Raw genomic sequence first — 15,576 nt, forward strand, 5'->3', positions numbered from 1 at the left:
ATAGAATAATAAAGTTGGAAGGGGCCTTGGAGGTCATCTAGTCCAACCCCCCACTCAGGCAGGAAACCCTACACCATTTCAGACAAATGGCTGTCCAGTTTCTTCTTAAAAACTTCCAGTGTTGGAGCGTTCACCGCTTCAAATGAGTGTGCAGACACTTGGAAACTGACATGTACCTATGTCGGTTGTTAGTATCTACAATGATTAAACCATATTAAGCAACCAGCTATCCAGTTTCGGTCAACCCGTCCTTCCCCTGGGACTTTACATTTTAGTCCTTTGGTCACCAGAAAGTCAAGAGTACAACTTCCACTTTTTATTGTCACACCAACTTTTATTACAACACATGACTGTTGATAGACACAAACAAACGTACACGCCACTCGGCACATTCCAGAAAAGCAGCAACGAAAAGATAACAGAGGTGGCCGATTGCACCCATCGAGCGCCTAGTTCTGTAAAAGAAAACTCCAGTTTTTCATGTATTTATTTGTTTCTCTGTACAAAAATGATCAACGCACACGTTCCAGATTTGCCTGGAATGAGTTGCTTCGGCTTTGAGAAAGGCTTAAACCAGGTTTGTCCAACCATGGCTGGCTGGCTGGCTGGGGAATTCTGGGAGTTGAAGTACGCCAGTCTTAAAGCGGGTCAAGATTGGGCAAACCTGGCCCAACTCTTTTCTGCAGTGATCCTGTTAACCCAGAAGAAGCAAATTCTGCTTCTGGGTCAACAAATGGATTTTAAGACGGATTTTCTTTTGACACCGTGGAGGATTCAACAGGGTCTGCCTGTGCAACAGCCATGTAAACTGGGCTCCCCTTTTGTGTGTGCGTTCGACGGTTTTCGTCCAGCCCACGTTGTTTTGGAGAATTACCGTATACGCACGCGAAACCTGTGTTTCCACCAGGTTTATAGTTTTCACCCTCATAAAAAATAATGTCTGTTTGATCGAGGGAGAACTCGACCGCCAACTTTCTGCAAAGGGGATCCCATGCGTGGCGGCGCCTCGTGGGATTCAGAGGGATTGTGAAATGTCCTAGTGGACAACTCACACACACTCACACACTGGGGGGGGGGGAGAGGAGAGGCACGCGTGTCCTTCCCTCTACTGCAACTTCACCACAGGGAAAGTAGCCTTTAGCAAGAAGAGGCGTGACTTGAGTCTCAATCATCCAAGTAGTATATCATTAGTAGAGACTGTAGTTCAGGGTTTAACTTTAGACTGTGGGATGCCCACTGAGCTGGGTGGTTTTCTTGCAGACGTTTCATGACCCAGCTAGGGAACAGTATCAGTGGTAGAAGGGAGTGGAGTTTGTGGAGGAGGAGGAGAAGGAGAAAAGAAGAAGAGGAAGAGGAGGAGGAGGAGGAGGAAGAAGAAGAAGAAGAAGAAGAAGAAGAAGAAGAAGAAGAAGAAGAAGAAGAAGAAGAAGAAGAAGAAGAAGAAGAAGGGAGGAGGAGAAGGAGAAGAAGAAAAGAAGAAGGGAGGAGGAGAAGAAGAAGGGAGGAGGAGAAGAAGAGAAGGAGGAGGAGGAGAAGAAGAAGAAGAAAAGAAGGGAGGAGGAGAAGAAGAAGGGAGGAGGAGGAGAAGAAGAGGAGAAGGAGGAGGAGGAGGAGAAGAAGAAAAGAAGAAGAAGGGAGGAGGAGGAGAAGAAGAAGAGAAGGAGGAGGAGGAGAAGAAGAAGAAGAAGAGGAGAAGGAGGAGGAGGAGAAGAAGAAGAAGAAGAGGAGAAGGAGGAGGAGAAGAAGAGGAGGAGGAGGAGGAGTCCTTGGTGTTCTCTGAGCCTGGTGGTTTTCTTGTAAATGTTTCACGACCCAACTGGGTGACATTGTCAGTGCTACAAGGGAGTGGATTTGTAAAGAGGAGGACGAGGAAGACTACTGTGGGGTCCTGGATGCTCTCTGAGCTGGATGGTTTTCTTGCAGACATTTCATGACCCAAGTAGGGAACATCATCAGTGTTAGAAGGGAGGAGGAGGAGGAGGAGACGACCTGTGGGTTCCTTGGTGCTCTCGGCGCGTGTTTTCTTGCAGGCATTTCATGACCCAACTAGGTGACATCATCAGTGTTCACTTTACAGTGCTTACAGAGAGCCGACCCCCACATCCTTCTAGCCCTGATTATATTACCTAGCATGGTAACGAAACGTCTGCAAGAAAAACCACCAAGCTCAGAGAGCACCAAGGACCCCAACACAGCCTTATGTCATTTCGTGGCTCCACCTGGAGTCTGCATTTTGTGGACAAGAGGGAATTCTATCCGGGTGGGCAAAGAACATCTGGCTACATCCATTCACCACTTCCTAGCTCCTGACCTCCTCCTCAGATGGGGGTGGAGTGGGAGGTGCGTGAACGGGCAACCCAATCGGAGCCAACTCTTCAGCCTAAAATCCAGGTTAAGGAGGATCCCCTAAACCAGCACTGCAAGAACTGTGCCGGTTTCCGATTTGCAAAACCGCACCAAAGCATGCATGCACCCAGATGTGTTTTTGTCAAGGAGGACTAGTCTCTTTCGAACTCCTTGCATTGCTAGTTCTCCAGCTGTGGGGAAGGGGTGTTTTTTTTAAACTCCCCCCTCTTTTTCTCCTTCTTATCTTCCAGCAGTTTGTGGCAGGTGCCACTTTTAAACCCAACCTGCCCTAACCTCTCTCCCGTAGGGTTTGCGCTGGATTAAGCTACGATCACGATTAGCAAACCTGGGCGAACCGTCCCTGCTTTTGTTTTCGGGGTTTTTTTCCTCCCACCTTGGTGAAAAAAATAACTGAGATTCTTTGCAACGACACAACAGAGGTCTAGTACGGGAGGTGGGGGGGTCACAACGGACGGCGTTTGCACACAGAGGTGCCTCTAAGACAATCTTCACTTGCACAGAGGCCCGACGAAAGCTGAGGGAAACCATGCGTAGGCATTCAGACGACTCCGGGTCCAGGGAACTGGGGGTGGGTGGGAGGGAGTATTCACTTGCCCTCAAGTGTTCCAAAGAAAGTCACGGGCGTTCAGAAGATCCCGGGGTCCCTGGCCGGGTGGTTGTACGGACTCGCGTCCGAGATCTTCCTTCCGTGCCGAGAACATTCCCCGGCGGACATTCAGGTCTTTGGCACAGAGCTGAAGGCAGATGGGAGGCAAGATGGGGCCCTTTTCCTTGCCTCTCCCTTCTGCCCAGCCCCCCCCAAAATGGGGCGACCTACACGGTGTTCATGTGGATCCCATCGAAGGGAACCTCCGTGGATGTTTCGGGCGTGATGCTCTTAAGGAGACGCTGTGGAGGAGGAGACAACACAACCACAGTGAGAGGCAGCCCACACAATGGCTGGCCCCAGAGGGACCCCCCCCCAGAGGTGGAGAGAAGGTACCCCAACCTTCTCCCCAACGAACTGGGGCACAGGGTGGGGGTGGGGGTTCAGATACTGGGGGATTCTGGGAGTGGAAGCCCACCCCTCTTGAAGCAGGTTGGCTGGAGGATTCTGGGAGTGGAAGCCCACCCCTCTTAAAGGATGCTAGCTGGAGGATTCTGGGAGTGAAAGCCCACCCCTCTTAAAGCATGCTGGCTGGGGGATTCTGGGAGGGGAAGCCCATTCCTTTTAAAGCAGGCTGGTTGGGGAATTCTGGAAGTGGAAGCCCACCCCTCTTAAAGCATGCTGGCTGGAGAATTCTGGGAGTGGAAGTCCATCCCTCTTAAAGCAGGCTGGTTGGGGAATTCTGGGAGTGGAAGCCCACCCCTCTTAAAGCATGCTGGCTGGGGGATTCTGGGAGTGGAAGCCCATCCCTTTTAAAGCAGGCTGGTTGGGGAATTTTGGGAGTGGAAGCCCACCCCTCTTAAAGCATGCTGGCTGGAGAATTCTGGGAGTGGAAGCCCACCCCTCTTAAAGCAGGCTGATTGGGGAATTCTGGGAGTGAAAGCCCACCCCTCTTACAGCATGCAGGCTGGGGGATTCTGGGAGTGGAAGCCCACCCCTCTTAAAGCAGGCTGGCTGGGGAATTCTGGAAGTGGAAGCCCACCCCTTTTAAAGCATGCTGGCTGGAGAATTCTGGGAGTGAAAGCCCACCCCTCTTACAGCATGCAGGCTGGGGAATTCTGGGAGTGGAAGCCCACCCCTCTTAAAGCAGGCTGGATGGGGAATTCTGGGAGTGGAAGCCCACCCCTCTTAAAGCAGGCTGGATGGGGAATTCTGGGAGTGGAAGCCCACCCCTCTTACAGCAGGCAGGCTGGGTGATTCTGGGAGTGGAAGTCCATCCCTCTTACAGCATGCAGGCTGGGGGATTCTGGGAGTGGAAGCCCACTCCTCTTAAAGCATGCTAGCTGGAGGATTCTGGGAGTGGAAGCCCACCCCTCTTAGAGCAGGCTGGATGGGGAATTCTGGGAGTGGAAGTCTACCCATCTTCCAGTTGCCAAGGTCGTGAAATAATCCATCCCAGAGAGCTTCCTCTATTGGTGGACAAGCTCATCCTTTGCCTTCCTCTTGCAATTCCTTCACCTGCCTCCCCCCGAGGCCCGGCCTACCTCTTTAAGGGTCCCTGGAGTCCTCGCCAAGCGATAAACCATGTAGGCAGGGATGCAGATGAAGGAGGAAGTCCCAATGCAATAGCCCAGCACCATGGTCCAGTACGGGTAGCTGTAGTCAAAGAGGCGGAGGTCTGGAGGGCTGGCAATGAAGCTGCAGAGGATAAACTGGAGAAGACCCCCAAGGTCTTAGCTGGTGGGGCAGAGGCAGAAGACTGAAGCTCCAGACCTACCACCAGTGGTCAGTTTGGGCCTCTCAGACCTAGTCGGGGGAAGAACCCGAAGACTGAAGCTCCAGACCTACCATCAGTGGTCAGTTTGAGCCTCTCAGACCTAGTCGGGGGAAGAACCCGAAGACTGAAGCTCCAGACCCACCACCAGTGGTCAGTTTGGGCCTCTCAGACCTAGTCGGGGAAAGAACCCAAAGACTGAAGCTCCAGACTCACCACCAGTGGTCAATGTGGACCTCTCAGACCTAGTCAGGGGAAGAACCCCAAGACTGAAGCTCCAGACCCACCATCAATGGTCTGTCTGGGCCTCTCAGACCTAATCGGGGGCAGAACCCAAAGGCTGAAGCTCCAAATCTACCACCAGTGGTCAGTCTGGGCCTCCCAGACCTAGTCAGAGGGGAAGAACTCAAAGACTGAAGCTCCAGACCCACCATCAGTGATCAATCTGGGCCTCTCAGACCTAGTTAGGGGGAAAAAACCCAAAGACTGAAGCTCCAGACCCACCACCAGTGGTCAGTTTGGGCCTCTCAGACCTAGTCGGGGAAAGAACCCAAAGACTGAAGCTCCAGACTCACCACCAGTGGTCAATGTGGACCTCTCAGACCTAGTCAGGGAAAGAACCCGAAGACTGAAGCTCCAGACCCACCATCAGTGGTAGTCTGGGCCTCTCAGACCTAGTCAGAGGGGAAGAACCCAAAGACTGAAGCTCCAGACCCACTGTGGACTTCTAAGACCTAACCAATGGGGCAGAGACCGAGGGGCGCATGAGGGGCACCAGCTCAGCCTTCATTTGGACGATGGGATCTCAGCCAGGAGGCATCAGGTCCAGAAGAAGACCAGAGAAGGGACTTTTTCCAAGCAACACCTTGGTATGTTTAGGCAGGCCTGCTTGATCCCACCTTCCTGACGCCATTTTCGGTAGATCCATCCCAACTTTTGTCTTCCCAGAATCCTGAAGGACTTGCCTGATCTTCAGCCTCCCCCATCCTCACCCCCAAACTCCACCCAGCGGTGGACGGCTAGTGTGATTGTGCAAATGCCCCCGAATTATCCTCCCTCTCCTTGCACACCCCCTTCGTTTTGAGAAAGCATCTCTCTTTTTAAATTCTGTTCAGCCAGCAGGTAAGGCTGTGGACTTTCAGCCCGTGTTGTTGTTCGCCTGTAAAAGCACTGGCTTGCAAAGCGTTGGGTATTTACAATGCCGAAAGTATCCTCGTAAATTGGAGGGATAAATAATTATCTTTCGCCTCCTTCTCATCTTTCACTATTTGCTTCTCACTTTGCCAGTAAAAAAAAAGAGAGAAAAGCAAACAATGGAACAGCAGGAGCGACCGTAGAGTGTGCTGACCTAACCTCAACTCTCCAGAAATTAAAAATTAGTTTGCGACATCCATGGCAACCCATGAAAAAAAAAAAACCAACACCTTCTCGTGTTCCTATTTGAACTGTCCTCAACAACCCACCGGTTTGCCGGATTATTGCTTTTTAATTTCATTTTTTCCCCAGGATCATAAAAAAAAGCACGCGGAGGGATGAACAAGAAGGGGGGGAGTCTCTGTGTTACTAGACTGAGGGCTGACGTGATCCCACGTGATTGTATACCAGTTTTATTCTTAGCAATAAAGTTCGGCTTTGCTAAACAGACATCCATCATGCTAGCAAAGGTTGTTTTTGCCCGGTCAGGCAGACCTAGAAAACGTTGGCTGGTCCAAATGCTTACACCTCAGCTGTCCCGTGCGTAGTGTTGACGGCACTTAAAAAAGCAGATGGAGCTAATTTTGGAACCGGGAGTTGAGCCTTTGTGGAACAGAGCTAGAAACAGCTCTGTCCCACCAGCCTGAAGGATGTAAAATTGAAGGATAATATATACGGCTGGAAAGAGAGAGAGAGAGAGAGAGAGCAGAAGTGTGTGTGTGTAGGGAGGGGTGTGTGTATGTCTGCAGGATAGGGTCAAAACAGGACGGTATGCTCCAGCTGGTGGGAGGCATTCCAGATAAAAACAGGTAGAGCTTCCATCCCACTTTGATGGAGACTGTCTTGATTTACATGGAAGGGTCTATTTGGAGCTCAGTTGAAGTGTGGGGTCCTGGGCACTCTCTGAGCTGAGTTGTTTTATGGGAGACGTTTCATGACCTAAGTAGGTAACGACATCAGTGCTAGAAGGGAGGAGGGTTTGCGAAGAGGAGGAGGAAGATGAGAAGGAGCAGAAGAAAGAGGAAGAGGAGGAGGAGGACTGTGGTGGTCCTTCATATTCTCTGATCTTGGTGGTTTTCTTGCAGACGTTTCATGACGCAGCTAGGGAACACCATCAGTGCTAGAAGGGGGTGGATTGTGAGGAGGAGGAGGAAAAGGGGGGGGAGGAGGAGGAGGAGGAGGAGGAGGAGGAGAATTGTGGGGTCCTTCGTGCTCTCTTATCTTGGTGGTTTTCTTGCAGACGTTTCATGACCCAAGCAGAGAACACCATCAGCGCTAGAAGGGAGGAGGGTTTGCAGAGAGGAGGAGGATGAGAAGGAGAAGAAAGAGGAGGAGGAGAAGGAGGAGGAGGACTGTGGTGGTCCTTCATATTCTCTGACCTGGGTGGTTTCCTTGCAGACATTTCATGACCCAGCTAGGGAACATCATCAGTGCTAGAAGGGAGGGGGGGAGGAGGAAGAGGAGGAGGTGGAGGAGAATTGTGGGGTCCTTGGTGCTCTCTGACCTTGGTGGTTTTCTTGCAGACATTTCATTACCCAAGCAGAGAACACCATCAGTGCTAGAAGGATGTGTGTATGTGTGGAGAGGAGGAGGAGGAGGAGGAGGAGGAGGAGGAGGAGGAGGAGGAGGAGGAGGAGGAGGAGGAGGAGGAGGAGGACGACGACCGTGGGATCCTTGGTAGCTCTCTGATCTGGATGGTTTTCTTGCAGATGTTTCATGACCCAACTAGGTAACATTAATGCAAGATGGGAACAGCAGGAGGAGGGGGAGGGGAGGGGGAGGGGGAAGAGGATCCTTGGTGCTCTCTGAGCTTGGTGGTCCTACTCACCAGGATGAAAGCAGGGCTGATGATCACCCAGCAGACCCTCCAGAACCAGCCGGGGAAGAAGCCAAGCATCTCCTTCACATCGCTGCAAAATTGGGTGACCCCTGTGGAGGGACACAAGGAAGGCACTTGGGGCCCAGTGGCTGAGAAGCATGCAAAAGATGGGTCATGCCAGCTCAAGCCGTGAGGAGCAAAGGAACTTCACAGCCCTCTGCAAACCTGAAATCTGGGGGAGTGGGGGGCAGTTGCAATGAAGCGGAGGGGGTAAAACTCAACCTTGACGCCTGCGAGAAAGTCATAAAAGGGATGAGAAGAAGCGGGCTTCCAAACGGAGCGATCTCGTGAATCCCTTGTCCTTATGGAAGTCCACCACATCTAGACTGCCTTGGCTCAACGTCTTTGGAGGTCCTCCAGGTCATCGTTATCCCAAAGATGCTTTTTCAGGAGACCACTGGACTGTCTGGTTTTTTTCCTTTGAAGACGTTTCGCTTCTCATCCTAGAAGCTTCTTCAGCTCTGATGGAAGGATTTATACTCCTTGCAGACAGCTGGTCATTTGCATCCTTCTTCTAGAGAGTCATTGAGGCCACCTGTGTCCTCAGGGTCACCTGAGTGGTGCAAATGAGTGTGGAGCCTTCTTGGAACTCTGAAACTTCCACACCCATTTGCACTGCTCAGTTGACCCTGAGGACACAGGTCACCCTCCAAGTGGCCTCAACGACTCTCCAAAAGAAGGCAAATGACTAACAGTCTGCAAGGAGTATAAATCCTCCCGTCCCCCACTATCCAGTCAGAGCTGAAGAAGCATCTGGGATGAATAGAATAGAATAGAGCTGGAAGGGACCTTGGAGGTCTTCTAGTCCAGCCTCCTGCTCAAGCAGGAGAACCTACACCATCTCAGACAAGTGACTGTGTATCCTCTTCTTAAAAATCTCCAATGATGGAGTACCCACAACGTCTGGAGGCAGGCTGTTCCACTGGTTAATTGTTCTCCCTGTCAGGAAGTTTCTCCTTAGTTCTAGGTTGCTTCTCTCCTCGATCAGTTTCCATCCGTTACTTCTTGTCCTGCCTTCAGGCGCTTTGGAGAACAGCTTGACTCCCTCTTCTTTGGGGCAGCCCCCCCAAATACTGGAACACTGCTATCCTGTCTCCCCTAATTCTTCTTTTCTTTAGACTAGCCAGACCCAAGTCCCGCTGCCATTCTTCGTATGTTTCAGTCTCCAGGCCTTGAATCCTCTTAGTTGCTCTTCTCTGAACTTTTTCCAAACGCTCAGCATCTTTTTTGTGATAACGGTGACCAAAATTGGCTGCCGTATTCCAGGCGTGGTGGCCTTACTAAGGCTTTCTAAAGCGGTACTAATACTTTGCGTGATCTTGATTCTATGCCTCTGTTTATACAACAGGCACAGCAGTTAGAGGTGGCGCGGCAGTTAGGGTGCAGCACTGCAGGCCACTTTAGCTGACTTGTGTTCAGCAGGTCAGCGGTTCAAATCTCACCGGCTCAAGGTTGACTCAGCCTTCCATCCTTCCGGTGTAGGTAAAATGAGGACCCAGATTGTTGGGGGCAATGTAAATATATATATATACATTGCTTACTGGTGTACACCGCTTAGAGAGTGCTTGCACTTAAAGCGGTATATAAGTCTCATAAATAAACAAATAAACCCAGGATTGTGTTCGCTTTTGTGACGGCTGCTGCGTCCGAAAAGCGAAACGTCTTCAAAGCCAAATAAGAAAATCCAGCAGCCTCTTGGAGAAAAAAAGGCACCTTTGGGATTGCCTTGGCATCTTCTTCTTCTGGGGGGGGGGAGAGATGGGGGGGCGCCACCAGAGCCTTGCCACCCCAAGGAAGAAGTCCTCCTTTCTAAACCGTCTTCCCCCCCCCTCCCCACAACGACAGGCATATGGGAACTCACCGTAGAACCAAGCCACGGCGATGGATTCCAGAAACACCACGGCTATCACAGCCGGCCCCGTGGCGTATTCTTCAAAGAGTTTCACCACGTAGGCCCCTCCCTGGTTGGAAGGAAGGAAGAAGCATTGAGAGAAGGAAAGCCCCCCCCCCCAAACCAGACTGGCGGGTGCAGCTCCTTCAAACTCCAAAAGAAACACCCCACCTGCACGAAGAGAAATAGACCGGAAACGCGCCTTCGATTTATTGATCTAGCTATCCCATTTATTTGCCACCCACCCCGCAGTTGAGGCTACCTGGAGTGCTTTAATGTTTATTATTATTTATTGGAGGGAGGGGTCCTTGGTGCTCTCTGAGCTGGGTGGTTTTTTCTTGCAGACCTTTCATGATCCAACTAGGGAACAATATCAGCGCTAGAAGGAGGATAGGGCAAGGAGTTCTCTGAGCTTGTTTTTTTTTTTTTCTTACAGACATTTCATTACCCAACTAGGCAACGCGATCAGTGTCACAGCAAATAATAATAAATAGTAAACATTATTTATTTAGCCCAGATATGTCAAACACAAGGGCCGGGAGCCGGATGCGGCCCGCGAAGTGGTTTCATGTGGCCCGCGAAGCCATCCTGGAAACAGTGAGGGAACGGCCCCTGCTGCCTTGGCCCTGGCCCAGGCTGGCCGGGAGCCCATGTACAATTTTGTGGTGGCCATCTATGCTGAAACGCATTCAGTCTTAGCTCCACAAGGTCGTCTGGACACAGCGAGGAACCAGCCCCTGCCGCGTCGGCCTCGTCCCCTGGGTGCATGCTGGGGAAGGGTCCCCCTTTGTGAGGAATGAAGAAATGCACCATCGCCTGGAAGTGGCCAGCAAATGGCCCTCCTCTACTTCACCTATCCGGCTTGGTGGGCTCTGCCTGGTCCCCCCCCCTTCTGCCAGAGACCCTCAGATCTGCCCCACTCCTGCCCAGGCCCCCACAGGCACCCTTGACGCGAATGATGTAGAACTGGCCACGCCCACCCATTAGGCCACACCCACTCCATCCACACCCACCCAATAGACCGCACCCACCCTGGCCACACACCCCCTCCCCCCGAGGGCAACCGCAATGAGTTTGAGACCCCTGATTTAGCCCATGGTTTCTATCCCACCATCTCTAGTTCCTGTCTCTGCCTTGATGACTATCCAAGGGCTACTACATTCCATCACATCATGTGTGGACTTCAACTCCCAGAATTCCTCGCTCCCGTGTGTCAGACCCCAAACCAGGAATGACCACACGGCGATCCTTCCAAGCTGAGCGCTTTATCGCTTCACACCTCTAGCGCAGTGGTTCTCAACCTGTGGGTCGGGACCCCATGTGGGGTCGAACGACCATTTCACGGGGGTCGCCAAACAACACAGTCCGCCATTTTTTCCCCCCTTTTCCTTAGCCGTGCTCCTCCCTTTTATTCTATTGGCTTTTGAAAGCCAATAGAATAGACTCTCTTGAATAGAGTCTGATTCTATTGGCTTTCCAAAGCCAATAGGAATTGTCCAGGCTGTCTCTGCCCTGCTGAGCCCGCCAAAAGTCCCAGTCTGCAAACGGTGCTGCACCAGTGGAGTAGTCCTCGACTTACGACCGGTTGAGTAGTCCTCGACTTACGACCGGTTGGGGGTCGCGGCATTAAAAAGGTTGAGAACCACTGCTCTAGACAGAATCTTGCCGGACTGTATTTATCTGCCTCTCCGATGCATTCTGGGAACCATTAGGGAAGGAGCTGTCTTCTCACACGTGATAATCCGGGTTGAGTTGCCTCTTGTTCCTCTGGATTACATCCCTTCTCCTTCACACCTGGGGATCCCCCTCCTCATTTTTATTTTATTTTAACTTTTTTATTTTATTTATTTTTTTAGCCTACAGCACTCAGTATTCCCAGGCAGTCTCCCATCCAAATACTAACCAGACCTGACCCTGCTTAGCTTCCGAAATCAGACAAGATCGGGCGTGTTCAGGCTAGTATGGCCGTCCACCTTTTTATTTTATTATTCATTTTATATTGTATATATTTATTTCCTTTAATATTGTATATATTTATTTCATTTTATATTGTATATATTTATTTCAATATATATTGTATATATTTATTTCATTTTATATTGTGTATATTTATTTCATTTTGTATTTTATATATTTATTTCATTTCTTATTTTATTTTATTTATTTCAATTATTGTTTTTATTTCATTATTATTATTTGGTCGTTTAGCTTTGGTTTGTCACACAGTCAGATATCTCAGACCGGATCTGGCGTTTTTGTCCACTTACTGAGTCCTTCCCGAAGACCCGGGAGAGGCAGATGTAGATGTTTGTCGTATTTGAGGTATCCTCGCAGGATCTCCCGCTGTCCTGAGTAAAGCTGCCTTTTGCAACTGATATTTTATTACTTTTCATTTTAATTTTTTAAAAAAAACACATTTAGAACAATTAGCCAGCGGAACAACCTGCCTCCAGAAGTTGTGAATGCTCCAACACTGGAAGTTTTAAAGAAGAGACTGGACAGCACTTTGTCTGAATTGGTACAGGGTTTCCTGCCTGAGCAGGGGGTTGGACTAGATGACCTCCAAGGTCCCTTCCAACTCTATTACTCTGTTATTCTGAAATGGCATAGGGGGTCTCCTGCCTGAGCAGGGGGTTGGACTAGATGACCTCCAAGGTCCCTTCCAACTCTATTACTCTGTTATTCTGAAATGGCATAGGGGGTCTCCTGCCTGAGCAGGGGGTTGGACTAGAAGACCTCCAAGGTCCCTTCCAGCTCTATCATCATTATCATTCATTGTCACTGTCGTTCTCGTTATTGTTATTAGTATTTTTTGTAAGATTATTTTTTTCCATACATGTAATAATGATTTTTCAACCAACGTGCTGTCTGAGTTTAAAATACGCTAATACATATTACATTCCTAATCCTTTATTCTTTCCTCTAACCATCAGTAAAGTAAGTCCCAAGTTTGATAACAACAACAACAACAATAATAATAATAATAATAATAATAATAATAATAATAATAATAATAATAATAATAATATCCCAGGTCCTGGGTAAGGACTCGATAGGTAGACAAAATGCCAAATCCAGTCTGAACATCTGGCTGACTGTGCGATGATCCATAATAATAATAATAATAATAATAATAATGTTGGAAGGGACCTTGGAGGTCATCCAGTCCAACCCCCTGCTCAGGCAGGAAACCCTATACCATTTCAGACCAAATGGCTGTCCAGTCTCTTCTTAAAAACTTCCAGTGTTGGAGCATTCACCGCTTCTGGAGGCAGGTGGTTCCACTGGTTAATTGCTGTAACTGTCAGGAAGTTTCTCCTTAGTTCTTAGTTCTGTTATTATTGTTGTTATTGTTGTTATTTATATAGCTGCCCATCTTCCAAGCAACTCTGGGACTCTCCCAAGCTCCTGGCTGCGTCCCATCCTTTCTCAACCATGGTCTATGATTCAGAGTGATGTGGGGGACCCCACTCAATGCCGGCTTGCGATATATCCCAACGGTCGGCCTGCAGCAGACCCCTCCCTCCCTTTCACGAGGGGCTGCAAACCGGCTCTTCCCCTCCCCTCCGTCCCCTCCAGCGGCCGGATCAGCTACTTACAAAAGTCAACGTGGACAAAGAGCCCATGAAACAGGTCACAATGAAGAGCAACACGAACAGTTCCCGTCGTTTGCCCCAGACGTGGGGAAATTCATCCAGCACGGCGGTAATGACCCCCTCCAGGCCTGCAAACTGGGGTGTCGGGGGGTGGGGGGAAACACAAGGAGAGGTCAAAGAAAGAAAGGATAAGGACCAATGGCAGGGTTAGCTCCTGACCATCAAGAAGAGACCCGACAGCCATTTGTCTGGAATGTTACGGGGATTCTCCTACTTGAGCGAGGGGGGCGGGGTGGACTAGATGACCTCGGAGGCCTCTTCCAACCCTGTTATATTCTATGTTCAGAAGGCCTGCAAAGTCTCGGGGGGGGGGGGAAAGAAGCCTGGCTGTGCCTCTCCCGGAATTCAAATGGCTAAGATTGGAGGGGGTCCTTTGAGGTCATCTATCCCAACCCCTGCTCGGCGGAGAGGTGGAAAGGTCAACGTTGCGCCCGAGATCGAATGCCTGAGCCCATCTGGGAAGGAGACTTTCCCAGTCTCTCGCCTTCACTCAAAATCTCTCCTGGCACGGCTTAAATCCATTTATTGGAGCGTTTCTCAATGTTGGCAACGTTCAGCTGGGCGGACATGCTGGCTGGAGAATTCTGGGAATCGAAGTCCACCCAGCTGAACGTTGCCAGCATTGAGAAACAGTGCATTATCCCATCTCTCTGGAGCAGTGGTTCTCAACCTGTGGGGTCGGGACCCCATTTGGGGTCGAACGACCATTTCACGGGGGTCACCAAACAACACAGTCCGCCATTTTTCCCCCCCTTTTCCGTAGCTGTGCTCCTCCCTTTTATTCTATTGGCTTTTGAAAGCCAATAGAATAGACTCTCTTGCATAGAGTCTAATTCTATTGGCTTTCAAAAGCCAATAGGAATTGTCCAGGCTGTCTCTGCCCTGCTGAGCCCGCCAAAAGTCCCATTCTGCAAACGGTGCTGCACCAGTGGAGTAGTCCTCGACTTACGACCGGTTGAGTAGTCCTCGACTTACGACCGGTTGAGTCGTCCTCGACTTACGACCGGTTGGGGGTCGCGGCATTAAAAAGGTTGAGAACCACTGCTCTGGAGTGAGAAACAACCAGGATTTGCTAGAATCCTTCTTAAAAATTAGTGCCTTCACCTGGAGAAAGACACTGGTCTCCTCACCCACCTGAGTGGCAGCCTTAACCCCCTGCCTGGGTAGACCCCCCCCCTCTCGTTCTGCGATCACTCTTCCGAGATCCCATCTCATCCTTCCCGGTTGCAATCCGAGTTTGCAAACCAACTTTGCGACCTCTTGAATAAGAAGCCTTTGCAGAAAAGAGGACCCCAGGGCACTGAGACCCTCGCCCGCTTTGACCCCGCTGGGCGGCGGCTGCATCCAAGCCGTCCACGGTGCAAAAAGGCTGGAGCTACTTTTTTTTATAAATATTCAAGGTGCACCGGAGTGGCGGGATCCTGCAAGGCTCGCTGTGTGGTCCCCGCTCCCCCCCCCCAAACACCCACCCACCCACTTCTCCTCCTGTGAGTTAGGGAGGTGGCAGCGCCTTCCAGTTCTGTCCGCCCTGCCCGATCCTCTCCTGGCAAAGGGACCCCCCCCCCCGCTCACCGTGCTGTCCAGGCCGAGGGTGATCAACATCAGGAAGAAAATGATGGCAAAGAAAGTTGAGGCCGGCATGTTGGCGATGGCCTCGGCGTAGGTGATGAAGAGCAGGCTGGGTCCTGTTGGAGAATCGGAGGCAGAAAGGAGTCAGTCCTCCTCTCTCTTGTCTCTGAGAAGCCCCCTCCTCCCCCCTTCCCCTCTCCTCCTCCTCCCTCCCCATCCTCCTCCTCCTCCTCCTCCTCCATCTCTTCCCCCCTCCCCATCCTCCTCCTCCTCCTCCTTCCCCATCCTCCTCCTCCTCCTCCTCCTCCATCTCTTCCCCCCTCCCCATCCTCCTCCTCCTCCCCTCTCCCCATCCTCCTCCTCCTCCTCCTCTTCCTCCTCCCTCATCCTCATCCTCCTCCCCCTCCCCATCCTCCTCCACCACCTCCACTTCCTCCCTCCCCCTCCTCCTCCTCCCCATCCTCCTTCCTCCCCCCCTCCCCATCCTCCTCCTCCTCCTCCTTCCCCATCCTCCTCCTCTTCCTCCTCCCTCATCCTCATCCTCCTCCCCCTCCCCATCCTCCTCCACCACCTCCACTTCCTCCCTCCCCCTCCTCCTCCTCCTCCTCCCCATCCTCCTCCTCCCCTCTCCCCATCCTCCTCCTCCTCCCCTCTCCCCAT

The 15,576-nt window shown here is 51.0% G+C and overlaps 1 protein-coding gene and 1 pseudogene across 1 annotated transcript; both read right to left on the bottom strand.

The window, feature by feature from the left end:
• Nucleotides 1–1,720: 1,720 nt before the first annotated feature.
• On the bottom strand, nt 1,721–15,036 carry SLC6A4 (solute carrier family 6 member 4). The gene is made up of 6 exons (XM_039369704.1): nt 14,920–15,036; nt 13,291–13,422; nt 9,662–9,761; nt 7,750–7,850; nt 4,498–4,665; nt 1,721–3,255 (listed from the first exon to the last, which is right to left on the bottom strand). Exons 1-6 carry the CDS (start codon nt 14,986–14,988, stop codon nt 3,181–3,183), a joined length of 645 nt encoding a protein of 214 aa, XP_039225638.1. The 5' UTR covers nt 14,989–15,036; the 3' UTR covers nt 1,721–3,180.
• Nucleotides 11,546–11,664, bottom strand: LOC120320188 (annotated as a pseudogene).
• Nucleotides 15,037–15,576: the final 540 nt, after the last annotated feature.

The sequence above is a fragment of the Crotalus tigris genome, unplaced genomic scaffold (assembly GCF_016545835.1).
Source record: "Crotalus tigris isolate CLP2741 ecotype Arizona unplaced genomic scaffold, ASM1654583v1 scf7180000021203.308827, whole genome shotgun sequence".
NCBI classification, from domain to species: domain Eukaryota; kingdom Metazoa; phylum Chordata; class Lepidosauria; order Squamata; family Viperidae; genus Crotalus; species Crotalus tigris.

Coding starts and splice junctions, on each gene's coding strand:
- SLC6A4 (XM_039369704.1), bottom strand. CDS start 14,988: ATGCCGGCCTCAACTTTCTTTGCCATCATTTTCTTCCTGATGTTGATC. Junction 13,423..14,919: donor CCCTCGGCCTGGACAGCACG/GTGAGCGGGGGG, acceptor CCGACACCCCAG/TTTGCAGGCCTGGAGGGGGT. Junction 7,851..9,661: donor CGCCGTGGCTTGGTTCTACG/GTGAGTTCCCAT, acceptor GTCCCTCCACAG/GGGTCACCCAATTTTGCAGC.